The sequence below is a fragment of the Onthophagus taurus genome, chromosome 3 (genome assembly GCF_036711975.1).
Source record: "Onthophagus taurus isolate NC chromosome 3, IU_Otau_3.0, whole genome shotgun sequence".
In the NCBI taxonomy this organism is placed as follows: domain Eukaryota; kingdom Metazoa; phylum Arthropoda; class Insecta; order Coleoptera; family Scarabaeidae; genus Onthophagus; species Onthophagus taurus.
The window spans coordinates 25,161,211-25,188,557 of record NC_091968.1 but is presented as its reverse complement, the minus strand read 5'-3'; the positions used below and the strand labels follow the sequence as shown (position 1 = coordinate 25,188,557).

General features: G+C 27.4%; 4 protein-coding genes and 2 long non-coding RNA genes across 7 annotated transcripts; 5 read left to right on the top strand and 1 right to left on the bottom strand.

Moving 5' to 3' along the window:
* Window positions 1-1,530: 1,530 nt before the first annotated feature.
* Window positions 1,531-8,790, top strand: LOC111423022 (arylsulfatase B-like). The gene is made up of 7 exons (XM_023056274.2): window positions 1,531-1,851; window positions 1,905-2,064; window positions 2,190-2,687; window positions 2,730-2,887; window positions 2,945-3,080; window positions 3,136-3,297; window positions 8,037-8,790. Exons 1-7 carry the CDS (start codon window positions 1,756-1,758, stop codon window positions 8,447-8,449), a joined length of 1,623 nt encoding a protein of 540 aa, XP_022912042.2. The 5' UTR covers window positions 1,531-1,755; the 3' UTR covers window positions 8,450-8,790.
* LOC111423021 (NADP-dependent malic enzyme-like) lies at window positions 8,462-16,237 on the bottom strand. The gene is made up of 2 exons (XM_023056273.2): window positions 15,653-16,237; window positions 8,462-9,773 (listed from the first exon to the last, which is right to left on the bottom strand). The coding sequence occupies exons 1-2, from the start codon at window positions 16,117-16,119 to the stop codon at window positions 8,486-8,488; spliced, it is 1,755 nt and encodes a 584-aa protein (XP_022912041.1). The 5' UTR covers window positions 16,120-16,237; the 3' UTR covers window positions 8,462-8,485.
* On the top strand, window positions 12,184-18,554 carry LOC139429587 (uncharacterized). 2 transcript variants are annotated; one of them, XR_011640150.1, is made up of 4 exons: window positions 12,184-12,287; window positions 16,171-16,395; window positions 16,447-18,183; window positions 18,235-18,554. It is a non-coding gene; the product is annotated as an uncharacterized lncRNA (long non-coding RNA). The 2 variants fall into 2 exon arrangements; XR_011640149.1 differs by lacking the exon at window positions 12,184-12,287 and adding an exon at window positions 12,846-13,027.
* A 394-nt stretch (window positions 18,555-18,948) lies between these two features.
* On the top strand, window positions 18,949-20,075 carry LOC139429588 (uncharacterized). The gene is made up of 2 exons (XR_011640151.1): window positions 18,949-19,703; window positions 19,755-20,075. It is a non-coding gene; the product is annotated as an uncharacterized lncRNA (long non-coding RNA).
* Window positions 20,076-20,980: 905 nt separating this feature from the next.
* On the top strand, window positions 20,981-21,596 carry LOC139429582 (NAD-dependent malic enzyme 2-like). Its single transcript, XM_071195458.1, has 2 exons — window positions 20,981-21,226; window positions 21,277-21,596. Exons 1-2 carry the CDS (start codon window positions 21,092-21,094, stop codon window positions 21,406-21,408), a joined length of 267 nt encoding a protein of 88 aa, XP_071051559.1. The 5' UTR covers window positions 20,981-21,091; the 3' UTR covers window positions 21,409-21,596.
* A 1,289-nt stretch (window positions 21,597-22,885) lies between these two features.
* On the top strand, window positions 22,886-27,236 carry LOC111423020 (NADP-dependent malic enzyme-like). Its single transcript, XM_023056272.2, has 4 exons — window positions 22,886-23,138; window positions 23,190-24,404; window positions 26,445-26,881; window positions 26,942-27,236. The coding sequence occupies exons 1-4, from the start codon at window positions 23,004-23,006 to the stop codon at window positions 27,123-27,125; spliced, it is 1,971 nt and encodes a 656-aa protein (XP_022912040.2). The 5' UTR covers window positions 22,886-23,003; the 3' UTR covers window positions 27,126-27,236.
* Window positions 27,237-27,347: the final 111 nt, after the last annotated feature.

Here is a 27,347-nt window from a genome sequence, read left to right as displayed (position 1 = left end):
TAACGTCAATTTTGACATATTTGTAATCGTCGTGAAAAATCCTTTAAAATGAGTCCAAACATGATACGTTAAATTCCAATATTACTCGAGATATAAACAACTTCCGGTTTGAAATGTCAACGTCATTTTGACATATTCTTAATTTTCATAAAATGTCTTAATATTTGTCACAAAAACAAAAATATAGGAGTAATAAAAAAAATCAAAAATTAAGGTTGGTATTAATATTTAAAAATTAAATTACTATCTTCATTGTTGCTAACTTCAGGTTTAATGCTTTTTATTCTAACTTTTTTGTTTTTTGAGATAAGTGCGTCATGTTTGGACTCACTTTAAAGGTATTTTAATGAAGATGACAAATATGTCAAAATTGACGTTGACGTTTCAAACCGGAAGTGGTTGTATCTCCATTAATATTAAAGTTAAACATGTCGAGTTTGGACTCATTTTAAAGGTTATTTTATGAAGATTACGAATATAATAATAAAATTAAAGTTGACATTGACTACTGAACGTTTTTTTATCTACCTTTTTTGTTTTTTGAGATAAGTGGGTCTTGTTTGGACTCATTTTAAAGGTTTTTTTTTAATAAAGAATAAATCATGAAAGAACACCATGAAGTTGTCCATTTGTCTATTATATCATAACTAACTTCAGGTTTAAAATGTCAACCTCAATTTTGACATATTTGTAACCTTCATTAAAAATCCTTTAAAATGAGTACAAACACGATATATTTATTTTCAATTTTAATGAAGTTATGGTCAACTTCCGGTTAAGAATGTCAACGTCAATTTTGACATATTTGTAATCCTCGTGAAAAATCCTTTAAAATGAGTCCAAACATGATACGTTTAATTCCAATATTTCTCGAGGTATAAGCAACTTCCGGTTTGAAATGTCAACGTCATTTTGATATATTCTTAATTTTTATAAAATGTTTTAATATTTGTCATAAAAACAAAACTATAATAAAAAAAAATAAAAAATTAAGGTTGGTATTAATATTTAAAAATTGAATTGCTAATCTTCATTGTTGCTAACTTCGGGTTTAATGTTTTTTATTCTAACTTTTTTGTTTTTTGAGATAAGTGCGTCATGTTTGGACTCATTTTAAAGGTTTTTTAATGAAGATGACAAATATGTCAAAATTGACGTTGACGTTTCAAACCGGAAGTGGTTGTATCTCCATTAATATTAAAGTTAAATATGTCGAGTTTGGACTCATTTTAAAGGTTATTTTATGAAGATTACGAATATATTAATAAAATTAAAGTTGACATTGACAACTGAAAGGTTTTTTCACAACTAAAGTCGCTTCGTCAAGTGATCTATCTTTTTATTTGTTATGTGTACATTTGGTTGTATAATCCTACATTTTTTTGATTTTAAAATTAATAAATTATAAATTAGTTGTAGTGAAAAGCAGCTCTTATCATCAATACTATTCAACGAACCTTACAATAAACAAACTATCGTATTTTGAACTATTAAAATGAACATAACAAGGCCAATTTCGTTTCTTAATTGTTTATTTTAATTACTATTTAAGTTATAATTGTATTTATTTTTTTTATCTTCGCGTTAAGAAGAAATTCTCAAATAACCCAAAAAAAAAACGTGCCTGGAAAACTAACAACAATAAATTAAATAACCTTATCGTTCACCTTCGTCTAAAAATTTCGCCACAAATCATATAAAACCGAGAATGCAAACTGCTCAATTCCTTAGTTGTTCTTTTACTTTTGTTTGAAGATGAATATACTTTTATGTTTAATTTTAGTGTTAAAAATTGATCAAATTCTATGTTTTAAACCGCCGAATTTAGTTCTTATTTTAGCTGATGATTTGGTATGTTAAATTTAATTATAATAACGAAATTATTAATAATAAATTAATAAAAGGGTTATAACGACGTGGGATTTCGTGGAAATAACCAAGTAAAAACGCCGAACATCGACGCTTTGGCTTATAACGGGGTGATTTTGGATAATTTTTACACTTTACCAATTTGTACACCATCACGAGCTGCTTTAATGACTGGGAATTACCCGATAAAATCAGGTAAAGATAATTTTTTTATTTACCTTGATAAAACGCAACGTCAAGGTTTATTTTTTTATTTTAAAAAAAAAATTTGGGTCAATACCAAAATAGTTATTACGTAAAATATTATCTTTTTGAATAAGGTTTTCAAGGTTTTCCAATGATGGCGGGCGAAGAACGTCATTTACCATTTAATATGCCAACTTTACCGGAGCAATTACAAAAACTGGGTTATCATACCAATTTAGTTGGAAAATGGCACTTGGGGTATGCTTATAGAAATGTTACGCCAATTTCGCGAGGATTTAACACCCACTATGGATATTACAACGGTTACATCGGCTATTTTAATCATAAAATACGCGAAAAAGAAATGGATGGATTGGATTTTAGGGATGATTTTGAAGTAAATCATCAAGACGACGATTTTTACGCAACAGATCTTTTCACTAAACGATCAATTAAAATCATTAACGATCATAATTACGAAAAAAATCCTTTATTTTTAATGATATCCCATTTAGCGCCACACACCGGGAAAACATTATCTCCAGGTGTTACAATTTTAGAAGAAAAAAACACAGAGGAAATGAACGAAAATTTCGGATACATCAAAGACATTAATAGAAGGAAATATGTTGGTGAGAGAATTAATTAAAAGAAAATGTTCTACGTTAATTTAGATGTTGTAAAGTCTTTAGATGATTCCGTTGGATTGGTTATGGAGGCTTTATCGAATAGGGGGGTTTTAGACGACACTTTTATCCTTTTTATGAGTGATAATGGGGGAATTACCACCGGGCTTCATTCGAATTTTGCCTCAAATTGGCCATTAAAAGGAGTTAATTAAATATAAAATGAAATAATTAATTAAATCATTACAAAAAAATTTTTTTAGTTAAAAAATTCAAATTATCAAGGAGGAATTAAAGGAACTGCAATTTTTTATAGCAAACATCTAACGTATAAAAGAAAAAATAATTATAACTTAATGCACATCACAGATTTATTACCAACGTTTTATGCAGCTGGAGGTTTAATTAATTAGTTAATTAATAATCACCCCAATATAATTAATTTCACTTTTAGGGGGTGACACAAAAGATTTGGGGGAAATTGATGGCAAAAATCAATTATTAACCTTGTTATTCAACAAACCAACTACAAGAAAAGAAGTTTTAATCAATATAGATGAAGTTTTAAACGGTTCGGGGATTATTTCGCACGGAGGAAGATTCAAATTAGTTCAAGGTAAAGATGAGCAATAAATAAATAAACTTCCCGATAGCGTTATCTGACAGATAAGTTAATTTGTATTGTATTACAATGTATGGATATTTTTGTTGGCGAGATTATCGGCAGGATAACTTATCGGGTACTTAGCGGATATACGACAGTTATCCGCCAGATATATATGGTTATCAAAGATTTTGTACGGAATTTCATATAACTCGCAATATAAGAATGCTGTAACCATAGTTACGAAGCTACTATGCACTTGCACTGTCCCACATAAAATGCAACATAGCTTAATAGTGTAGACATTGGGTAGTTTTGCAAAGAAAAAGTTTTGCTTTGAAAAAGGTGAGCCGCACGTCTCTCAAGACTTACTTTCTAGGTCTAGTGTTAGTTCTAGTTTTACAGCAGTACTATCACTAGAACTAGTGTTACTTTTAGTGACAGTGCTAAGTAGCGCTAACTAGTATTAATAGCGTTAGGTTGCTATATATTTCCCTGGAACTAAAATTAGTTCTAGGTCTAGTGTTAGTTCTAGTTTCAGCGCTAGATTGTTGTATATTTTTGTTGAACTAAAAGTGGAACTAATACTAGACCTAGAATTAGATACCCGAATAGTGGTTAGCGTCCGACCAATTCAAAGTTATGAGCATGCGTCTAAATAACGTACACTGTATCCCACCAACACGGTTGAGCACGCCCCAGTAGTATGACATAATCAAATTTTGTATTTGTTTTTAGTTATAACGGTGTTTTTTTTAACATGAATGGATAGGAAATTAAAAATCGTTTAAAATGAACCCAAACACTACCTATTTATCTCCAACCGTTATCGAGATATCTCAATTTTGAGCAAAAAAAAATGGCGATTATTTGACATTTGACAGTTTATAACCTAACTTTTTTATTTTTTTACATAAACATATCGTGTTTGGTATCAAATGAAAGCATTTTTTATTCTTATTAAGTTATCATATCATTTCAATATTTATCAAGTAATCACACTGCATCCGACCAACACGGCTGAGCACGCTCGAGTAGTCGGATGAAGCCGTATTTGTTTCTTAATCCTCGCGTTATCATGATAAAAAACTTAATGATTTTATTATTTGTTATTTTAAAATGTGTCTATTATACTTTTTTTTGTTGAAACACGTTCAGGAAGCATTATTTTACTATTACATTACACAGGAAAAAATCGTGTCGTGTAAAAATTTTAGAGTAGTTGGTAAAAAGAATTAGAGTAAAAATTGTAGTACCACATGGTAAAAACAACTCTAATGTACACTATATTTAATATTAATATAGAGTTCATATATTATTCACTTAATAGAGTAGTTTTTACAGTTCTCTAAAGGAGAGTTCTTTTTTACTTATGTTAGTGAAGTTATGTAATATATAAAACATTAAATTTTACACTAGACGTGTACTTTTCCTTCGGGTATCAACATGTGGTGTGATACAGCTAAAATTTAACGGTCATCTACTGAACGAGTCGGAACTCGACAACGCCTCGAGACCTGATTTACGCGATATAAAGAGAAAGAACGATTATTTTTATTTTAATTATGTTTGCCAAACATTCGTGTTGTGAAATTAGTGGAACTTCCGGAAGATTTTACGTGCGAGTTCCTTGCGAAGATTGGTAAGTATGTACAACTATACATACAGAAAACTTATAGAAGACTCATGAGATGCAGTTTTGATAGTGACTCGGTGGAAACTTTAAAATGGATTAAGTATGGTTATATAAAAAGAATTTAATTTTTTTAAATTTAAGATATAACAATATATTACAAGTAAAAATAAAAACAAATATTTTATAATTTTGATTTTTATTACAAACCTAAAACCTTCCTAAAAATATTCTATACTTCCTATTAAAAATTAACACTAATAAGTGAAAGATACACACTATTTAGTGATATTTTGTCACTTAATAGAGTAAAATTAGAACGAATCTTTAATAATTTACAGTGCTAATTTTACACTGATTAGATTAGAAATGTATCTAATTAGAGTCACGACAACATCTAATTAGATTACATATAATACACTGTTGTAGAGTAACGATTTTACACTATTTAATAAACACCATCTTCTCACTATTTAGTGTAAAATTTTAATCTATTCACCTACACTATATAGTGCAAAAAAATAACTTTAAATATATTGGACCGATCTGAACCATGTTTTAGAGTTGATTTTTACTCTATATTTTTTCCTGTGTAAAGTCAAATTAATAAATTTTGCGTTTTTCAATATTTTATTATTAAGACCTTTCATAATACCAGGGTCCTTTCATACTATCGTTGGTAACGCGAAGGTTAATAAAGATCAATTCAGAAATTTTTTTAATTATAAAGGTATTCTTTTTTTAACATAAATGGAGAGAAAACTAAAAATCCTTTAAGATGAACCCAAACTTGACCTATTTATCTCTAACGGTTATCGAGACATCTTAATTTTTAGCAATAAAATTTATAAAAATGGCGGTTATTTGACATTTGACAGTTTATAATCTAACTCTTTATTTTTTAACTCAAATATATCTTGTTTAGTATCAAATTAAAGGATTTTTGATTCTTATTAAGATCATTTTAATATTTACCAAAAAAACGTTATATTTAATTTTGACATTTGACAGTTTCTAACCTAACTTTTTTACTTTTTAACCCAAATATATCATGTTTGGTATCTAATTATAGCATTTTTAATTCTTATTCAGATAATTTCAATATTTATCAAAAAATCGTTATATTTAATTTTGACATTTGACAGTTTATAATCTAACTCTTTATTTTTTAACTCAAACATATCTTGTTTAGTATCAAATTAAAGGATTTTTGATTCTTATTAAGATCATTTTAATATTTATCAAAAAAACGTTATATTTAATTTTGACATTTGACAGTTTCTAACCTAACTTTTTTACTTTTTAACCCAAATATATCATGGTTGGTATCTAATTATAGCATTTTTGATTCTTATTCAGATAATTTCAATATTTATCAAAAAATCGTTATATTTAATTTTGACATTTGACAGTTTCTAATCAAACTGTTTTATTTTATAACCCAAATATATTGTGTTTGGTATCAAATTAAAGCATTTTTGTTTCTTATTAAGATTATTTCAATATCAATCAAAAAAATCGTTATATTTAATTTTGACATTTGACAGTTTCTAATCTAACTTTTTTACTTTTTAACCCAAATATATCATTTTTGGTATCAAATTATAACATTTTTGATTCATGATTTTTTGGTTGTATTATTATTTTTAATTGTATTTATCAAAAAATCAATATATTTAATTTTGACATTTGACAGTTTCGAACCTAACTTTTTTTTAACCCCAATATAACATGTTTGGTATCAAATTATAGCATTTTTGATTCTTATTAAATTAATTTCAATATTTATCAAAAAATCGTTATATTTAACTTTGACATTTAACAGTTTCTAACCTAACTTTTTATTTTTTAACCCAAATGTATCATGTTTGGTATCAAATTAAAGCATTTTTGATTCTTATTAAGATAATTATAATATTTATCAAAAAATCGTTATATCTAATTTTGACATTTGACACTTTCTAACCAAACTGTTTTATTTTTTAACCCAAATATAACATCTCTGAAGACGCACGGCTAAACCCGAAACTTTCTAGTTCTAGATCTAGTGTTAGTTTTAGTTTTAACTGCTAATCAGCGCTAGATTATTGTATATTTTTGTTGAACTAAACGTGGAACTAACACTAGACCTAGATACACGAGTAGTGGTCAGCGTCCGATCAATCGAAAGTTATTAACATGCGAACCAACACGGCTGAGCACGGCCGATTAATCGGACATAACCAAACTTTGTATTTGTTTCTTAATAAGGATCGATTCAGAAATTTTTTTTAGTTATAAAGGTGTTCTTTTTTTAACATAAATGGATAGGAAATTAAAAATCCTTTAAAATGAAGCCAAACTCGACCTATTTATCTCCAACCGTTATCGAGATATCTTAATTTTTAGCAAAAAAAAATGGCGATTATTTGACATTTGACAGTTTATAACCTAACTTTCCTATTTTTTGACGTAAACATATCGTGTTTGGTATCAAATTAAAGTATTTTTGATTCTTATTAAGATAATTTCAATATTTATCAAAAAAGTCGATGTTTAATTTTGAGATTTGACAGTTTCTAACCTAATTTTCTTTATTTTTTAACCCATATATATCATGTTTGGTATCAAATTATAGCATTTTTAATTTTTATTAAGATCATTTCAATATTTATTAAAAAATTGTTATATTTAATTTTGACATTTGACAGTTTCTAACCTAATTTCTTTACTCAAATACGTTATGTTTGGTATCAAATTAAAGCAGTTTTGATTCTTATTAAAATAATTTCAATATTTATCAAAAAATCGTTACATTAACTTTGACATTTGACAGTTTCTAACCTAACTTTTTTATTTTTTAATCCAAATATATCATGTTTGGTATCAAATTAAAACATTTTTGATTTTTATTAAGATCATTTCAATATTTATCAAAAAATCGTTACATTTAACTTTGACATTTGACAGTTTCTAACCTAACTTTCTATTTTTTAACCCATTTTTAGTTTTTTTAGTGTTAGTTCTAGTTTTAACTGTTATTCAACATTAGATTGTATATTTCATTGAACACTTTTTCCTTATATCTAATTCAAGGTCACCTCAATTCATCAAAATTAATTAAATTATTTTCTTTTAGGCGTTATGATGAACGGAAATTTTGACGATTACCACGGAGTTTCGGGTAGATTAAAAGAGGACGGATTTTACGACGTCGAATCGATCCTAAACAGCCCGACCAACTTAGTTTTAAACAAAAAAGAATTCACATTAAAACCCGAAGATGTTTTGCAAATACGAAAAATCACCTCGACCAAAAACTGCCGGGGATTCTCCAATTACAACATAACCTGCGATTTATGCCTGTTCGATTTATACAAAGATCCGTGCGAAAGAATCAATTTATCCGAAACCAACAAAAACTTAGTTAACGAATTAAAAGGAAGAATCGATTTTTTTAACCGACAATTAATCCCGCAACAAAATAAAGGCATCGACCCGAGAGCTAATCCAGAATTATTTAATTCAACTTGGAGTTATTGGTTAAATTAAACGTCAAAAAAGTGAATTAAAATTATTTATTAAGGTTTATAATAAAACTTTTGGTTTGCCGCTTTGTTGTGGCCAACTCCACTGACTGGGCAAAGAAGGTTTATAAAAATAATCATACAATTTGCTCCTAATAAAGCTTTCTTTATCATCTGGTTCCGGATACAAACCTGAATAACCCTTTTTAAACGAATATTTCATTATATTCGTAGCAATTCTAAGCGAAATCTCTTTAATTTTCGTTAAAGGAGGATAAAGAGATCCAAATTGAAGATCTTCATCCGTTACGTGATTACTTAAAGTTTCAGCGGCGACTAAAAATAAATCATCTTCGATATGTTTAAGTTGAGTTTCAATAATTCCCAAAGCCATTCCAGGAAAAATATAAGCATTATTTGATTGAGATGGTTTAAAAGTGGCACCATTAAAAGAAAATTTAGGAAAAGGAGATCCAGTTGCGATTAAAGCTTGGCCGTTGGTGTGCTTTAAAGCTTCTTCGGGGGTACATTCCGTTAAATGCGTAGGATTACTTAAAGCAAAAATAACAGGTCGTTTATGAATCCTAGCTAATTTTTGAAGAATTTCTGGTGTAAAAGCCCCCGAAACTGTCGAAGCTCCAATTAAAAAATCGGGCTTTATCGTTTCAATTAATTCCATTAAGTTTCTTGTTTTCGGTAAATTTTTAGCGAATTTCTTTTTGTGTTCATCCAAATCTCGATTAATTGTAATTAAACCATCGATGTCGAAAAGAAATATTTTATCGCAAGCTTCTTTGTAATTTAATCCTTGTTTTTCTAATGCCCTAACGGTTAAATTTGCAATTCCAATAGATGCTTCACCAGCACCGAAAAAAAGATAATTACAATTTTTCATCGATTTTTTCGTAACTCTTTCCGATGTCATAAAACCACTTACAACAACAGCCCCAGTTCCTTGTATATCATCGTTAAAAGTGCAATATTTCTTTTTATATTTGTCCAAAAGACGAAACGCGTTTTTATTACCGAAATCTTCAAATTGTACTAGAGTGTATTGTCCGTATTTTTTCACAACCGCCGCCATAAATTCATCGAGAAATTCGTCGTATAATGAACCGGAAATGCGTTTTTCACGGAGACCCACATAAATAGGATCGTTTAATTGAGTCTCATTGTTAGTTCCAACGTCTAAAGCAATGGGGAGACAAATCGAAGGATCCACACCAGCCAAAGCCGTACAAACCGACAATTTTCCTATAGCTATTCCCATTCCGGAAGCTCCTAAATCACCTAAACCTAGAATTCTTTCACCATCCGTTACACAAATTAATTTCACATCATTTTCAGGCCTACAACAAATTATATTGATTTGTTAATGTTTATTGAGGTTGTGTTGTTTATTTTGTAGGTTGGTGAATTATTATTAAGTAGAATAAATTCATAATTTTTGGTAAATGTGAATGATTATGTTGTATAACTTGACCCCAGTTGTCCTCTGTCTAGGGGAAATGATTAAGAAGAAGAAGATGTTGGTAGCCTTTTTTATTTGTTAATTTTGAGTTAAAAAAACTCAAGGACGGTAGAAGAATCTAAAAATATTCAATTTTAACATTGAAAAGGGTTATTTTTATTTACAGTAATCTGTTTTAACCGAACCTTACTTACGTCAAAAAATGACAGATAAACAAGATGATAAAAGTGAGGTTAAAATTTTGAATAGACACTATTTGTTGTAGGTTGGTGAATAATTATTAAGTAAAATAAATTCAGAATTTTCGTAAATATGACTTATTATGCTGTATAACCTGAATAGTTGTCCCGAGGTAACGTGGCCTCTGTCTAAGGGAAGTTATAAAGAAGAAGATGTTGGTAGCCTTTTTTATCTGTCAGTTTTAAGATGAAAAAACTCAAGGATAGTAGAAGAATCTAAAAACATTCAACAATTTAACATTGAAAAGGGTTATATTTTTATTTACAGTAATCTGTTTTAATCGAACCTTACTTACGTCAAAAAATGACAGATAAACTAGATGATAAAAATGAGGTTAGAATTTTGAATAGACACTATTTGTTGTAGGTTGGTGAATTATTATTAAGTAAAATAAATTCAGAATTTTCGTAAATATGAATTATAACGTTGTATAACCTGAATAGTAGTCCCGAGGTAACGTGGCCTCTGTCTAAATGAAGTTATAAAGAAGAAGATGTTGGTAGCCTTTTTTATCTGTCAATTTTAAGATGAAAAACTCAAGGATAGTAGAAGAATCTAAAAACATTCAACAATTTAACATTGAAAAGGGTTATATTTTTATTTACAGTAATCTGTTTTAATCGAACCTTACTTACGTCAAAAAATGACAGATAAACAAGATGATAAAAGTGAGGTTAGAATTTTGAATAGACACTATTTGTTGTAGGTTGGTGAATTATTATTAAGTAAAATAAATTCAGAATTTTCGTAAATATGAATTATTATGTTGTATAACCTGAATAGTTGTCCCGAGGTAACGTGGCCTCTGTCTAAGGGAAGTTATAAAGAAGATGTTGGTAGCCTTTTTTATCTGTCAGTTTTAAGATGAAAAAACTCAAGGATAGTAGAAGAATCTAAAAACATTCAACAATTTAACATTGAAAACGATTATATTTTTATTTACAGTAATCTGTTTTAATCGAACCTTACTTACGTCAAAAAATGACAGATAAACAAGATGATAAAAGTGGGGTTAGAATTTTGAATAGACACTATTTGTTGTAGGTTGGTGAATTATTATTAAGTAAAATAAATTCAGAATTTTCGTAAATATGAATTATTATGTTGTATAACCTGAATAGTTGTCCCGAGGTAACGTGGCCTCTGTCTAAGGGAAGTTATAAAGAAGAAGATGTTGGTAGCCTTTTTTATCTGTCAGTTTTAAGATGAAAAAACTCAAGGATAGTAGAAGAATCTAAAAATATTCAACAATTTAACATTGAAAAGGGTTATATTTTTATTTACAGTAATCTGTTTTAACCGAACCTTACTTATGTCAAAAAATGACAGATAAAGATAAACAAAATGATAAAAGTGGGGTTAGAATTTTGAATAGACACTATTTGTTGTAGGTTGGTGAATTATTATTAAGTAAAATAAATTCAGAATTTTCGTAAATATGAATTATTATGTTGTATAACCTAAATAGTTGTCCCGAGGTAACGTGGCCTCTGTCTAAGGGAAGTTATAAAGAAGAAGATGTTGGTAGCCTTTTTTATCTGTCAATTTTAAGATGAAAAAACTCAAGGATAGTAGAAGAATCTAAAAACATTCAATAATTTAACATTGAAAAGGGTTATATTTTTATTTACAGTAATCTGTTTTAATCGAACCTTACTTATGTCAAAAAATGACAGATAAACAAGATGATAAAAGTGAGGTTAGAATATTGAATAGACACTATTTGTTGTAAGTTGGTGCATTATTATTAAGTAAAATAAATTCCGAATTTTCGTAAATATGAATTATTATGTTGTATAACCTAAATAGTTGTCCCGAGGTAACGTGGCCTCTGTGTAAGGGAAGTTATAAAGAAGAAGATGTTGGTAGCCTTTTTTATCTGTCAGTTTTAAGATGAAAAAACTCAAGGATAGTAGAAGAATCTAAAAATATTCAACAATTTAACATTGAAAAGGGTTATATTGTTATTTACAGTAATCTGTTTTAATCGAACCTCACTTATGTCAAAAAATGACAGATAAACAAGATGATAAAAGTGAGGTTAGAATTTTGGATAGACACTAAATTTGTTGTAGGTTGGTGAATTGGACCGCGTTATACATCACTTGACTAAGCGACATTTTATCGTTTTTAGAGATTTTCATGCTGCCTGGTAAGTAAAGGTGTATCTTATCTTAGAAAAAATGCAGAGTACCGAAAGACCTAAAGTACCATTTGTTTTAAAGAATAAAGCTAAGCGCCAATCACGTTATACGATTTCAAGTCCGATTTGCATCATACGTCTAAGAACCGACTTAGATAGGACACTTAGGGCCGGTTTATCAATGTCGAGTTAAATCTGTTAGATACAGCAACCTACAAGATAGAAAATAGATGGTACCCCTGAGCAAGGTTGCCAGGTCTCACGATTTATCGTGAGATCTCATGATATTACCTTTAATTAATTTATTAGTGTTAATAAAATCAAAGTAAAATCAAAGCATTTTTAACTAAAATTGTAGGTTACTGTAAATTTCTCTTTAGTTACATCTATTCGCCACTAGATGGCGCTAAGAAATTACTTAAATTGTCATTTTATTTCCTTTTAATTATATCACTTTTATATACAAACGTTGTCTAAACTATTTTACTTGAAACCTATGCTTATATGTAACACATATTATTAAAATTGAGTGATTTTTAAATAAACTTCAACATCTCACGATTTTTTATGACATAGCTCACGACATTCTATGTGTGTAACCTGGCAACCCTGCCCCTGAGTGTTAACATTAGAAACGGAAATGAAACGTGATTGGTCGAATTTGAATAATTGACTTTAGTTTGTGAAGTTGATATAAACAGCTGATCGTGTTTTGGAGGTTATCAGTTCGTGTTCTGTTAGTGGCAGTGGTAGGTAGCATAAGATATTAATATGTTGTATATTTTTATTGAACTAAAACTAGAACGAGAACTAAAAACATTCGGGTTTAGTCGTGAAAAAAAACTTTCTGTTGTCAATGTCAACTTTAATTTTATTATTATATTCGTAATCTTCATAAAATAACCTTTAAAATGAGTCCAAACTTGACGTATTTATCTCAAAAAACAAAAAAGTTCGAACTGTCATCTTTTAATTTTGACATATTTGTCAATTTCATAAAAAATCTTTTAAAATGAGTCCAAACTCGACCTATTTAACTTTAATATTAATAGAAATACAATCACTTCCGGTTTGAAACGTCAACGTCAATTTTGACATATTTGTCATCTTCATTAAAAAACCTTTAAAATGAGTCCAAACAAGACGCACTTATCCCAAAAAACAAAAAAATTAGAATAAAAAACATTAAACCTGAAGTTAGCAACAATGAAGATAGCAATTTAATCTTTAAATATTAATACCAACCTAAATTTTTTATTTTTTTTTATTATATTTATGTTTTTGTGACAAACATTAAGACATTTTATGTCATTTTATTATGACATTTTAAACCGGAAATTGCTTATATCTCGAATAATATTGGAATTAAACGTATCATGTTTGGACTCATTTTAAAGGATTTTTCACGACGATTATAAATATGTCAAAATTGACGTTGACATTCTTAACCGGAAGTTGACCATAACTTCATTAATATTGGAGATAAATATGTCGTGTTTGTACTCATTTTAAAGTATTTTTAATGAAGATTACAAATATATCAAAATTGAGGTCGACATTTTAAACCGGAAGTTAGTTATCATATAATAGACAAATGGACAACTTCGTGGTGTTCTTTCATGATGTATTCTTTATGAAAAAAAAACCAAATGTGTCCAAATAAAATGCACTTATCTCAAAAAACAAAGAAGTTAGAATAAAAAACATTAAATCCGAAGTTAGCAACAATGAAGATAGCAATTTAATTTTTAAATATTAATACCAACCTTAATTTTTTATTTTTTTTTATTATATTTTTGTTTTTGTGACAAATATTAAGACATTTTATAAAAATTAAGAATATGTCAAAATGACATTTTAAACCGGAAGCTGTTTATACCTCGAGTAATATTGAAATTAAACGTATCATGTTTGGGCTCATATTAAAGGACTTTTCATGACGATTACAAATATGTCAAAATTGACGTTGACATTTTTAACCGGAAGTTGACCATAACTTCATTAATATTGAAGATAAATATGTCGTGTTTGTACTCATTTTAAAGCATTTTTAACAAATATTACAAATATGTCAAAATTGAGGTTGAGATTTTAAATCTGAAGTTAATTATCATATAATAGAAGTTTTATAACTTTTCGGTACTTTCTTTTCATTTTCAACGACGTATCTTTTTGGGTAATTTCACATTTATTAAAAAAAGGCGTCGATTTTTAAGCCACATGGTGATTCTTGAATTTTTCCCAAGTTTCTTAATATTTCTTTTGTTAAAAAAGAGCGTTCTTAAATTTTAACCTGTAATTTTACAACTTTTTAAGCTTTAATTTTATAAATTAGTAAATGATCTGATATCGGCTTTGATATAATAATAATACTTTATTGAGCCAAATAAATAACAAATAAGAATCAATCAAGAAATATACAATTCATTATTCAAGCTCAATGGGTGCAAGAGCTGAAAAGGCAAAAGTGCCGCTGATTTAACTTGCACCCTATGAGGTTGGCAAATATCGAAAGGCCGCAGTAATAACCGTTATAAAAATAACTAAAGTAAATAATATATAAACTGTTGTAATAAAAAAAATACAACAAAATAAAACAAAAAGACACATTCCAATTAAACACAACAAAAATAAAATTGCGCAAAATAAAGACCTATTGACCTAAGGAATGTTTAAACAAAATCTGTGCCGGAGATTCAAGTTATGAACATCCGTCCTGAACGTAATTGTGATATGTGAACTTTTTTAACAAAACAAAAAGAAATATTAAGAAACTTGTTTGTAAAATGGATAAGATGAGAGATGTTAATCTATTTGTAAAGTCTCTAAAAGATACTTAAATTCTATATAAAATAAAAACCAGTTTAAAAGAACAAAATCAAACTCTAGACTATTTTCTTCCAAAATTTTTACACGAATCGTCATCATTTTGTCTCTAATTTTAGTGATTAATTTTATGCCACGACTTACAGAAACACCCTGTATAATTGTAAAACGTATCAAGCGGCTTCTGTGCTTGTGATAGCTGTCATCATGTGTTCTGTGATAAAAATGGACAGGCACCAAACAATTTTCAATAGTTTGAACCTGTCTATTTTGAGAAGTCTTACATTTTTAGTATCTGTCTAGGGGAAGTGATAAAGAAGAAGATGTTGGTAGCCTTGTTTATCTGTCAATTTTAAGTTGACAAAACTCAAGGATAAAAATATTCAACAATTTAACATTGAAAAAGGTAATTTTCATTTACAGTAATCTGTTTTACCCGAACCTTAGTTATGTCAAAAAATGACAGATAAATAAGATGATAAAAAGTGGGGTTAGAATTTTGGATAGATACTGTTTGTTATAAAAAAAATGTAAATAAATAAACGTACCAATTTTTTAAAACTTGATAAATATATCCTTTATCATGAATGGTGATAAATAATCCTTTTGGTCTTCTATATACCAATCCAAATTTTTGGCAAACCAACCCAATCGTTGGTGTATAAACAATAGGTAAAATCTGTTCGATATTCTCGCTAATCAATCGATAAAAATTCCTTTCGTTTCGTTCGTGTAAATTGTTTAAATAAAGATATTTATTTAACGAGTCCGTATATCTAGATAAAGATATTTTGCAAAGTTCGATTTGTTCCTCTTGAGTTTTAACCCTAGCCGGTTGCAAACCGTGAATCCCCAAAATTTGTCGCTCCTCCAACGTGAAAGCTAATCCTTTATTTAACCGGGGATCCGTTAAATAATCCATCCCGCTTAAAGTCGATGGACAAACGGCATCGTTATGATGGAAATTTTTTAAAAACTTTATGATTCGCGATGGTTTTAATTTTTGAAAAAACATTTTTGTAAATTGTTTAAAATAAAAATTTGACAAAAATTATTAATGTTTTAGTGTTGTTATGGATTTTTATTAAAATTGACTCGAAATGTCATCAATTTTTTTGGGAATATCGAAATTACGTCATGGAGAATTTTTTGATTTACAATTTTTAAGATAAAGTTTTGAACATATGGGGAATGGCATCGATTCAATTTGTTAAATCTTTAATTCAACGTTCGTTGTGTTCAGCTCTAAAACAAAATCGGATTAATTTCGTTCGATCAGCTTCGCTGAAAGGTGATTATTACCACAATTAATTAATTAATTTTGATTTTTTTATTGTTTTAGGATGCAGCTTTTACGTTAGAATAACGGCGATCTCTCGGAATCCATGGTCTTTTACCATCAACCATATTAACCCAAGAAGATCAACTCCAATTATGCAAAGAACGTTTAAAAACTTTCAGCATAAATGGATAGGAAATTAAAAATCTTTTAAAATGAACCCAAACTCGACCTATTTATCTCCAACCGTTATCGAGATATCTTAATTTTTAGCAAAAAAAAATGGCGATTATTTGACATTTGACAGTTTATAACCTAACTTTCTTATTTTTTGACGTCAACATATTGTGTTTGGTATCAAATTAAAGTATTTTTGATTCTTATTAAGATAATTTCAATATTTATCAAAAAAGTCGATGTTTAATTTTGACATTTGACAGTTTCTAACCTAGTTTTCTTTATTTTTTAACACATATATATCATGTTTGGTATCAAATTAAAGCATATTTGATTCTTATTAAGACCATTTCAATATTTATCAGAAAGTCGTTACATTTAATTTTGACATTTGACAGTTTCTAACCTAACTTTTTTATTTTGTAACCACAATATATCATGTTTGGTATCAAATTAAAGCATTTTTGATTCTTATTAAGATCATTTCAATATTTATTAAAAAATTGTTATTTAATTTTGACATTTGACAGTTTCTAACCTAATTTTCTTTATTTTTTAACCCATATATATCATGTTTGGTATCAAATTAACGCATATTTGATTCTTATTAAGATCATTTCAATATTTATCAGAAAATCGTTACATTTAATTTTGACATTTGACAGTTTCTAACCTAACTTTTTTATTTTGTAACCACAATATATCATGTTTGGTATCAAATTATAGCATTTTTGATTCTTATTAAGATCATTTCAATATTTATTAAAAAATTGTTATATTTAATTTTGACATTTGACAGTTTCTAGCCTACCTTTTTTATTTTTTAACCCAAATCTATCATGTTTGGTATCAAATTAAAGCATTTTTGATTCTTATTAAGATAATTTCAATATTTATCAAAGAAATTGTTATATTTAATTTTGACATTTGACAGTTTCTAACCTAACTTTTTTATTTTTTAACCCAAATATATCATGTTTGGTATCAAATTAAAGCATTTTTGATTCTTATTAAAATAATTTCAACATTTATCAAAAAATCGCTACATTTAACTTTGACATTTAACAGTTTCTAACCTATTTTATTTTTTAACCCAGATATATCATGTTTGGTATCAAATTAAAGCATTTTTAATTCTTGTTAAGATCATTTTAATATTTATCAAAAAATCGTTACATTTAACTTTGACAGTTGACAGTTTCTAACCTAACTTTTTTATTTTTTAACTCAAATACGTCATGTTTGGTATCAAATTACAGCATTTTTTTAAAAACTTTATGATTCGCGATGGTTTTAATTTTTGAAAAAACATTTTTGTAAATTGTTTAAAATAAAAATTTGACAAAAATTATTAATGTTTTAGTGTTGTTATGGATTTTTATTAAAATTGACTCGAAATGTCATCAATTTTTTTGGGAATATCGAAATTACGTCATGGAGAATTTTTTGATTTACAATTTTTAAGATAAAGTTTTGAACATATGGGGAATGGCATCGATTCAATTTGTTAAATCTTTAATTCAACGTTCGTTGTGTTCAGCTCTAAAACAAAATCGGATTAATTTCGTTCGATCAGCTTCGCTGAAAGGGATAGAATATTTAAAGAATTTAAAAATCAACAAGGTGATTATTACCCCAATTAATTAATTAATTTTGATTTTTTTATTGTTTTAGGATGCAGCTTTTACGTTAGAAGAACGGCGATCTCTCGGAATCCACGGTCTTTTACCATCAACCATATTAACCCAAAAAGATCAACTCCAATTATGCAAAGAACGTTTAAAAACTTTCAACATAAATGGATAGGAAATTAAAAATCTTTTAAAATGAACCCAAACTCGACCTATTTATCTCCAACCGTTATCGAGATATCTTAATTTTTAGCAAAAAAAAATGGCGATTATTTGACATTTGACAGTTTATAACCTAACTTTCTTATTTTTTGACGTCAACATATTGTGTTTGGTATCAAATTAAAGTATTTTTGATTCTTATTAAGATAATTTCAATATTTATCAAAAAAATCGATGTTTAATTTTGACATTTGACAGTTTCTAACCTAATTTTCTTTATTTTTTAACCCATATATATCATGTTTGGTATCAAATTAAAGCATATTTGATTCTTATTAAGACCATTTCAATATTTATCAGAAAATCGTTACATTTAATTTTGACATTTGACAGTTTCTAACCTAACTTTTTTATTTTGTAACCACAATATATCATGTTTGGTATCAAATTATAGCATTTTTGATTCTTATTAAAATCATTTCAATATTTATTAAAAAATTGTTATATTTAATTTTGACATTTGACAGTTTCTAGCCTAACTTTTTTATTTTTTAACCCAAATCTATCATGTTTGGTATCAAATTAAAGCATTTTTGATTCTTATTAAGATCATTTCAATATTTATAAAAAAATTGTTATATTTAATTTTGACATTTGACAGTTTCTAGCCTAACTTTTTTATTTTTTAACCCAAATCTATCATGTTTGGTATCAAATTAAAGCATTTTTGATTCTTATTAAAATAATTTCAACATTTATCAAAAAATCGCTACATTTAACTTTGACATTTAACAGTTTCTAACCTATTTTATTTTTTAACCCAGATATATCATGTTTGGTATCAAATTAAAGCATTTTTAATTCTTGTTAAGATCATTTTAATATTTATCAAAAAATCGTTACATTTAACTTTGACAGTTGACAGTTTCTAACCTAACTTTTTTATTTTTTAGCTCAAATACGTCATGTTTGGTATCAAATTACAGCATTTTTTTAAAAACTTTATGATTCGCGGTGGTTTTAATTTTTGAAAAAACATTTTTGTAAATTGTTTAAAATAAAAATTTGACAAAAATTATTAATGTTTTAGTGTTGTTATGGATTTTTATTAAAATTGACTCGAAATGTCATCATTTTTTTTGGGAATATCGAAATTACGTCATGGAGAATTTTTTGATTTACAATTTTTAAGATAAAGTTTTGAACATATGGGGAATGGCATCGATTCAATTTGTTAAATCTTTAATTCAACGTTCGTTGTGTTCAGCTCTAAAACAAAATCGGATTAATTTCGTTCGATCAGCTTCGCTGAAAGGGATAGAATATTTAAAGAATTCAAAAATCAACAAGGTGATTATTACCCCAATTAATTAATTAATTTTGATTTTTTTATTGTTTTAGGGTGCAGCTTTTACGTTAGAAGAACGGCGATCTCTCGGAATCCACGGTCTTTTACCATCAACCATATTAACCCAAGAAGATCAACTCCAATTATGCAAAGAACGTTTAAAAACTTTCAACATAAATGGATAGGAAATTAAAAATCTTTTAAAATGAACCCAAACTCGACCTATTTATCTCCAACCGTTATCGAGATATCTTAATTTTTAGAAAAAAGAAAATGGCGATTATTTGACATTTGACAGTTTATAACCTAACTTTCTTATTTTTTGACGTCAACATATTGTGTTTGGTATCAAATTAAAGTATTTTTGATTCTTATTAAGATCATTTCAATATTTATCAGAAAATCGTTACATTTAATTTTGACATTTGACAGTTTCTAAACTAACTTTTTTATTTTGTAACCACAATATATCATGTGTGGTATCAAATTATAGCATTTTTGATTCTTATTAAGATCATTTCAATATTTATAAAAAAATTGTTATATTTAATTTTGACATTTGACAGTTTCTAACCTAACTTTTTTATTTTGTAACCACAATATATCATGTTTGGTATCAAATTATAGCATTTTTGATTCTTATTAAGATCATTTCAATATTTATTAAAAAAATTGTTATATTTAATTTTGACATTTGACAGTTTCTAGCCTACCTTTTTTATTTTTTAACCCAAATCTATCATGTTTGGTATCAAATTAAAGCATTTTTGATTCTTATTTAGACAATTTCAATATTTATCAAAGAAATTGTTATATTTAATTTTGACATTTGACAGTTTCTAACCTAACTTTTTTATTTTTTAACCCAAATCTATCATGTTTGGTATCAAATTAAAGCATTTTTGATTCTTATTAAAATAATTTCAATATTTATCAAAAAATCGCTACATTTAACTTTGACATTTAACAGTTTCTAACCTATTTTATTTTTTAACCCAGATATATCATGTTTGGTATCAAATTAAAGCATTATTAATTCTTGTTAAAATCATTGTAATATTTATCAAAAAATCGTTACATTTAACTTTGACAGTTGACAGTTTCTAACCTAACTTTTTTATTTTTTAACTCAAATACGTCATGTTTGGTATCAAATTACAGCATTTTTTTTAAAACTTTATGATTCGCGGTGGTTTTAATTTTTGAAAAAACATTTTTGTAAATTGTTTAAAATAAAAATTTGACAAAAATTGTTAATGTCTTAGTGTTGTTATGGATTTTTATTAAAACTGACTCGAAATGTCATCATTTTTTTTGGGAATATCGAAATTACGTCATGGAGAATTTTTTGATTTACAATTTTTAAGATAAAGTTTTGAACATATGGGGAATGGCATCGATTCAATTTGTTAAATCTTTAATTCAACGTTCGTTGTGTTCAGCTCTAAAACAAAATCGGATTAATTTCGTTCGATCAGCTTCGCTGAAAGGGATAGAATATTTAAAGAATTCAAAAATCAACAAGGTGATTATTACCCCAATTAATTAATTAATTTAATTTTTTTATTGTTTTAGGATGCAGCTTTTACGTTAGAAGAACGGCGATCTCTCGGAATCCACGGTCTTTTACCATCAACCATATTAACCCAAGAAGATCAACTCCAATTATGCAAAGAACGTTTAAAAACTTTCAACATAAATGGATAGGAAATTAAAAATCTTTTAAAATGAACCCAAACTCGACCTATTTATCTCCAACCGTCATCGAGATATCTTAATTTTTAGCAAAAAAAAATGGCGATTATTTGACATTTGACAGTTTATAACCTAAATTTCTTATTTTTTGACGTCAACATATTGTGTTTGGTATCAAATTAAAGTATTTTTGATTCTTATTATGATAATTTCAATATTTATCAAAAAAGTCGATGTTTAATTTTGACATTTGACAGTTTCTAACCTAATTTTCTTTATTTTTTAACCTATATATATCATGTTTGGTATCAAATTAAAGCATATTTGATTCTTATTAAGATCATTTCAATATTTATCAGAAAATCGTTACATTTAATTTTGACATTTGACAGTTTCTAACCTACCTTTTTTATTTTGTAACCACAATATATCATGTTTGGTATCAAATTATAGCATTTTTGATTCTTATTAAGATCATTTCAATATTTATTAAAAAATTGTTATATTTAATTTTGACATTTGACAGTTTCTAGCCTAACTTTTTTATTTTTTAACCCAAATCTATCATGTTTGGTATCAAATTAAAGCATTTTTGATTCTTATTAAGATAATTTCAATATTTATCAAAGAAATTGTTATATTTAATTTTGACATTTGACTGTTTCTAACCTAACTTTTTTATTTTTTAACCCAAATCTATCATGTTTGGTATCAAATTAAAGCATTTTTAATTCTTATTAAAATAATTTCAATATTTATCAAAAAATCGCTACATTTAACTTTGACATTTAACAGTTTCTAACCTATTTTATTTTTTAACCCAGATATATCATGTTTGGTATCAAATTAAACCATTTTAAATTCTTGTTAAGATCATTTTAATATTTATAAAAAAATCGGTACATTTAACTTTGACATTTGACAGTTTCTAACCTAATTTTTTTAACCCCAATATATCATGTTTGGTATCAAATTATAGCATTTTTGATTCTTATTAAGATAATTTCAATATTTATCAAAGAAATTGTTATATTTAATTTTGACATTTGACAGTTTCTAACCTAACTTTTTTATTTTTTAACCCAAATCTATCATGTTTGGTATCAAATTAAAGCATTTTTGATTCTTATTAAAATAATTTCAACATTTATCAAAAAATCGCTACATTTAACTTTGACATTTAACAGTTTCTAACCTATTTTATTTTTTAACTCAGATATATCATGTTTGGTATCAAATTAAAGCATTTTTAATTCTTGTTAAGATCATTTTAATATTTATCAAAAAATCGTTACATTTAACTTTGACAGTTGACAATTTCTAACCTAACTTTTTTATTTTTTAACTCAAATACGTCATGTTTGGTATCAAATTACAGCATTTTTTTAAAAACTTTATGATTCGCGGTGGTTTTAATTTTTGAAAAAACATTTTTGTAAATTGTTTAAAATAAAAATTTGACAAAAATTATTAATGTTTTAGTGTTGTTATGGATTTTTATTAAAACTGACTCGAAATGTCATCATTTTTTTTGGGAATATCGAAATTACGTCATGGAGAATTTTTTGATTTACAATTTTTAAGATAAAGTTTTGAACATATGGGGAATGGCATCGATTCAATTTGTTAAATCTTTAATTCAACGTTCGTTGTGTTCAGCTCTAAAACAAAATCGGATTAATTTCGTTCGATCAGCTTCGCTGAAAGGGATAGAATATTTAAAGAATTCAAAAATCAACAAGGTGATTATTACCCCAATTAATTAATTAATTTTGATTTTTTTATTGTTTTAGGATGCAGCTTTTACGTTAGAAGAACGGCGATCTCTCGGAATCCACGGTCTTTTACCATCAACCATATTAACCCAAGAAGATCAACTCCAATTATGCAAAGAACGTTTAAAAACATTCTCAGGAGATGACGTTAAAAAATCAATTTTTTTATACGATCTCCAAGAAAGAAACGAAAAACTTTTTTATAAAGTTATAAACGAAAATCTCAGTGATTTACTTCCGATTATTTACACCCCCACAATAAACAAAATGTGTAATAACTACGGATTACTTTTCACCCAACCAAAAGGGTTGTTCTTAAACAACTTAGATATCGGCCGAATCCCTGAGGTGCTTAAAAACTGGCCCGAAAGTGATGTCAAAATTGTTATTGCAACCGACGGTGAAAATTTGCAACCAAATTTGGGCGATATGGGTGTAAATAGCATGTTATTTCCCGTCGGAAAATCGACTTTATATACAGGAATAAGCGGAATAAAACCTCATCAATGTCTCCCAATAACTTTAGACGTTGGAACTAATAACGAAAAGCTTTTAAAAGACCCCTCTTATTTGGGACTACGCCAAAAAAGAATTACGGGGCAAACTTATTTAGATTTTATCGACGAAGTCATCACCTCAATAATAAATCAATTTGGCCAAAACACAATCATTCAATTTGAAGGATTTAACAGGGAAAATTCATTGACGTTTCTTAAAAAGTACCAAAAAAAATGTTGCTTTTTAATCGACGACTTACAATGCAAAGGAGCCGTCGTTTTAGCTGGTTTAATGGCTTCTGAGGCAATTTTAAATAAACCCATCAAAGATTACACCATGTTATTCCTTGGAATTGACGAAACAACATTTGAAATCGCAAACACCTTAGTTAAACACATAATGGAAGAAAACGGGTCGAATTTATCACCGGAAATGATAAAAAATAATATTTGGATGTTCGATAACGATGGTTTATTGACTCAGGCGAGAATAGAAGGCAAACTTTTTACAGGGGACAAAGTGATTTATGCCAAAGATTTCGAACCAACCCAAAATCCGGTTGATGTTATCAATAAAATCAAACCAAACGTGCTAATTGGCAATTCCGAGGCGAAAACGTTCTTTAAACCCGACGTTTTATATCAAATGGCCGAAGTTAATCAAAAACCTGTCATTTTCGCTTTAAACGAAAACTCAAATTCTTCGTTTTATCAAGATATATATCATCACACTCAAGTATGTTTTTATAATGCAGTAAATTCTCGATATAACGGACAAAATATTTTTAAGTCATACTATTAATAATATCTACAGTGTGTTAATTAATTATCGCACTCTTACTATATAGACCTAACACTATACCTAGAACTAGAATCATTTGGGTTTAGCCGTACGCTTCGTATACGCCCGAATGTTTCTAGTTTTAGGTCTAGTTTTACTTCTAATGACAGTGCTAGGTTGCGCTAGGTTGTTAAATATTTCCTTCGAACTAAAACTAAAACTAACACTAGACCTAGATGCACGAGTAGTGGTCAGTGCCAGACCAATCCAAAGTTATAAACATGCGTCTACTAACGTACACTGCATACGACCAACACGGCTGAGCACGGCCGATTAATCGGACATAACCAAACTTTGTATTTGTTTCTTAATAAGGATCGATTCAGAAAATTTTTTTAGTTATAAAGGTGTTCTTTTTTTAACATAAATGGATAGGAAATTAAAAATCCTTTAAAATGAACCCAAACTCGACCTATTTATCTCCAACCGTTATCGAGATATCTTAATTTTTAGCAAAAAAAATGGCGGTTATTTGACATTTGACAGTTTATAACCTAACTTTCTTATTTTTTGACGTAAACATATTGTGTTTGGTATCAAATTAAAGCATATTTGATTCTTATTAAGATCATTTCAATATTTATCAGAAAATCGTTACATTTAATTTTGACATTTGACAGTTTCTAACCTAACTTTTTTATTTTGTAACCACAATATATCATGTTTGGTATCAAATTATAGCATTTTTGATTCTTATTAAGATCATTTCAATATTTATTAAAAGATTGTTATATTTAATTTTGACATTTGACAGTTTCTAACCTAACTTTTTTATTTTTTAACCCAAATCTATCATGTTTGGTATCAAATTAAAGCATTTATGATTCTTATTAAGATAATTTCAATATTTATCAAAGAAATTGTTATATTTAATTTTGACATTTCACAGTTTCTAACCTAACTGTTTTATTTTTTAACCCAAATCTATCATGTTTGGTATCAAATAAAAGCATTTTTGATTCTTATTAAAATAATTTCAATATTTATCAAAAAATCGATACATTTAACTTTGACATTTGACAGTTTCTAACCTATTTTATTTTTTAACACAGATATATCATGTTTGGTATCAAATTATAGCATTTTTGATTCTTATTAAATTAATTTCAATATTTATCAAAAAATCGTTACATTTAACTTTGACAGTTGACAGTTTCTAACCTAACTTTTTTATTTTTTAACTCAAATACGTCATGTTTGATATCAAATTACAGCATTTTTGATTTTTATTAAGATCATTTCAATATTTATTAAAAAATTGTTATATTTAATTTTGATATTTGACAGTTTCTAACCTAACTTTTTATTTTTTAACCCAAATGTATCATGTTTGGCATCAAATTAAAACATTTTTGATTCTTATTAAAATCATTTCAATATTTATCAAAAAATCGTTACATTTAATTTTGACATTTGACAGTTTCTAACCTAACTTTTTTTTATTTTTTAACGCAAATACGTCATGTTTGGTATCAAATTAAAGCATTTTTGATTCTTATTAAGATAATTTCAATATTTATCAAAGAAATTGTTATATTTAATTTTGACATTTGACAATTTCTAACTTAACTTTTTATTTTTTAACCCAATTGTATCATGTTTGGTATCAAATTAAACCATTTTTGATTCTTATTAAGATCGTCTCAATATTTATCAAAAAATCGTTATATTTAACTTTGACATTTAACAGTTTCTAACCTAACTTTTTATTTTTTAACCCAAATGTATCATGTTTGGTATCAAATTAAAGCATTTTTGATTCTTATTAAGATAATTATAATATTTATCAAAAAATCGTTATATCTAATTTTGACATTTGACACTTTCTAACAAAACTGTTTTATTTTTTAACCCGAAACTTCCTAGTTCTAGGTCTAGTGCCTTTATTAATCCGTTATATCGAAGTTTTACTGTACTTTAATTATTTTTTTTTAGGGAAAAGCAATTTTAGCAACATCTTCAATTTTCAAACCCGAAATTTTGAATAAAACTTCAGTTCCCGGTCACGCATCATCTTGCTTAATTTATCCCGGTTTAACATTGGGAGTAATGGCATCCGGTTTAAAAAATATTCCCGATGAACTTTTCGGTGTGGCGGCTCGATGCATCGCCGAACAAGTAACTTACGAAGATTTAAAAGCAGGAAGGATTTTTCCGCGCTTAGAACTGTTAAAAAATCTTTCCATCGATTTGGCCACGAAAATTTGCGAGTATTCGTTTAAGGAAGGTTTATCGACAATTCGGCCGGAACCGCAAGATAAAAAGTTTTTCATCAAATCTCATCTTTATAATTATGAGTACGAAGATATTTTGAGTCGGGATTTGGAGTGGGTTGAAATGGCCGAAACTTCAACTGAAGAAGTTAAAAAGGGGTAATAAAAATATTAAGTTTAATTAATTCACAAAAAAACAATTTAAATGTTTTTTTTTAGAAAAAATTCAGGGAAGCTTAACGAAAATTTTGAAAAAAGTGTTTCGGAGGATGAAACAGATAAAATTGAGGATTTTGTTGACACGAAAAATGAGAAAAGCCGAAAAGTAAGTTTTGATGATGTAAACATTGTTGAAAGATTTCCTCCCGAATCATTTAAGACCAAAAGTGAGCCCACCGCGTAAACGAGAGAAAGCTCAAAAAATTTGAAAATGGTTTCGCGTCGAATTTATCAATTTCAAAAGTTGTTTTTTTTTTAAATTTTAAATAAATTATAAATATATATATTTTCTGTATTACTGAATTTTTCATTTATGGCAATCAACCAGGTAAAGAACGTTAAGTAAGGTCAGTTTTCTTTTTAAACGTCAATAGTACCATGCAGGAATGTTAACAAAAGGTCAATT

Coding starts and splice junctions, on each gene's coding strand:
- LOC111423022 (XM_023056274.2), top strand. CDS start 1,756: ATGAATATACTTTTATGTTTAATTTTAGTGTTAAAAATTGATCAAATT. Junction 3,081..3,135: donor AACGTTTTATGCAGCTGGAG/GTTTAATTAATT, acceptor TTTCACTTTTAG/GGGGTGACACAAAAGATTTG. Junction 3,298..8,036: donor AAGATTCAAATTAGTTCAAG/GTAAAGATGAGC, acceptor ATTTTCTTTTAG/GCGTTATGATGAACGGAAAT.
- LOC111423021 (XM_023056273.2), bottom strand. CDS start 16,119: ATGTTTTTTCAAAAATTAAAACCATCGCGAATCATAAAGTTTTTAAAA. Junction 9,774..15,652: donor TATCAAGTTTTAAAAAATTG/GTACGTTTATTT, acceptor AATTTGTTGTAG/GCCTGAAAATGATGTGAAAT.
- LOC139429582 (XM_071195458.1), top strand. CDS start 21,092: ATGGCATCGATTCAATTTGTTAAATCTTTAATTCAACGTTCGTTGTGT. Junction 21,227..21,276: donor AGAATTCAAAAATCAACAAG/GTGATTATTACC, acceptor TTATTGTTTTAG/GATGCAGCTTTTACGTTAGA.
- LOC111423020 (XM_023056272.2), top strand. CDS start 23,004: ATGGCATCGATTCAATTTGTTAAATCTTTAATTCAACGTTCGTTGTGT. Junction 23,139..23,189: donor AGAATTCAAAAATCAACAAG/GTGATTATTACC, acceptor TTATTGTTTTAG/GATGCAGCTTTTACGTTAGA. Junction 26,882..26,941: donor ACTGAAGAAGTTAAAAAGGG/GTAATAAAAATA, acceptor GTTTTTTTTTAG/AAAAAATTCAGGGAAGCTTA.